Source organism: Octodon degus, unplaced genomic scaffold (genome assembly GCF_000260255.1).
Source record: "Octodon degus isolate 3935 unplaced genomic scaffold, OctDeg1.0 scaffold00140, whole genome shotgun sequence".
NCBI classification, from domain to species: domain Eukaryota; kingdom Metazoa; phylum Chordata; class Mammalia; order Rodentia; family Octodontidae; genus Octodon; species Octodon degus.
Window position 1 is genome coordinate 3507704 of NW_004524716.1, and position 1538 is coordinate 3509241.

The window sequence follows — 1538 nt, forward strand, 5'->3', positions numbered from 1 at the left end:
CCTTCCTTCCTTCCTTCCTTGTCTTTTTGAGACAGGGTCTATTTTTTTTTTTTCTTTGAAACAGGGTCTCTCTATGCAGTTCGGGCTGGCCTTGTGCTCATTTTTGTAGCCCCCGGGCTGGTCTCAGACTTGCAGCGATCCTCTTGTCTTAACCTCCAGAGTCACAAGCCCAGTTCTGAGGGAGGGTCTCACTCTGCAGTTCAGGCTGGCCTTGAGCTCACTTTGTAACCCAGGCTGGTCTCAAAATGCAATGATCCTCCCGCCTCAGTCTCCTGGGTGCTGGGATTACAGGTGTGCATCACCCCTCTTAGCTTTTTTAGTTTGATTTTTATGTTTCATGAAATATCTTGGTAAATGCCATGTTTTGCTTTGGTTGTTTGTTGAGACAAGGTCTCCCTATGCAGTTCAGGCTGGCCTGACTCACTGTGTGGCCCAGGCTAGCCTTCAGCACACAGCAACCCTCTTGCCTCAACTTCCCTAGTGCTAGGGTCACAGGCATGTGCCGCCACATGCAGTTTAGTAAGATTTTTGTTTTCTAATCTCCATCATGTTCAGTGAATTGTTTATCCCCACTGGGTTCACCTTAACTGTCAGACCCTTTACATTTTAACCTTTGAAATTTTTCTTTCTATTTCCTTTCACATTCTCTCAGTTTTTTTTTTTTTTTTTTCAGTACCAGGGATCAAACTCAGGACTTTGCGCTCCTTTCGCTTGCCAGGCAGGCACTTAAGCCACTGACCTGTCTTCCCAGCCCCTTAATACCCACCTCCTCTTCCTCGATTCCATAGAGTTAGGGCCCACGGGGGCTTGTGGAAATTCTTAGCTTTGTTTTCCTTGTTTTCAAGACAGAGTATGGCCAGGTAGTTCAGGCTAGCTTTGAACTCACTAAGTAGCCCAGGGTGGCCTTGAATTCACTGCAACCCTCTTGCCCCAGCCTTCTGAGTGCTAGGATTACAGGCATGTGCCACCACACCTGGCTGAATTCCTAATCTCGGATTGCTCTCTTGGTTTTGCAGGAGGTAGGAGCAGACCTGGTGGATGCCAAGTATCAGCATGCAGAGCCCCGCCTGTCCATCTATGGTCGCAGTCCAGACGAGTGGAGCAAACTTTCCTCCTGGTTTGTCCGAAACCGAATCTACTGCCCCAACATGACGTGGATGATCCAGATCCCCAGGATCTAGTATGTGCCTGCCCATGGGAAACCCTGAGCTCTACCGTTGTTCCACCCACCTCCACTCCTCCGTGTGAACAAGGAACGTGCAGCCCATCTAGACAGAAAACGGCTTTGTTGAAGCAACACTCAGTGCTGGGGCCTGCGTGCTTGGTTCTGTCCATTCGGAGTATAGCACTCTGACACACCGACAGGAGTTAGGAAGATTGTTTCAGATCAGTTTTCTAACCTGAAGCTAAGGAAGAGCTAAGCTGAAGTAAGAGCTGTGTATATTTTAGTAGGTACTGGGCTGGTGAGATGGCTCAGTGGTCTAAAGCACCTACTTAGAACAAACTAAGCCAAGCAAAGCACAGGGACCGTGGTTCAA

The 1538-nt window shown here is 48.6% G+C and overlaps 1 protein-coding gene across 1 annotated transcript in view; it reads left to right on the plus strand.

Moving 5' to 3' along the window:
* Ampd1 (adenosine monophosphate deaminase 1) overlaps window positions 1-1538 on the plus strand; it is a 35135-nt gene that overhangs the window by 28545 nt on the left and 5052 nt on the right. The window contains 1 exon segment of the mRNA XM_004641678.2: window positions 1017-1180. Coding sequence (XP_004641735.1) covers window positions 1017-1180 — 164 coding nt within the window.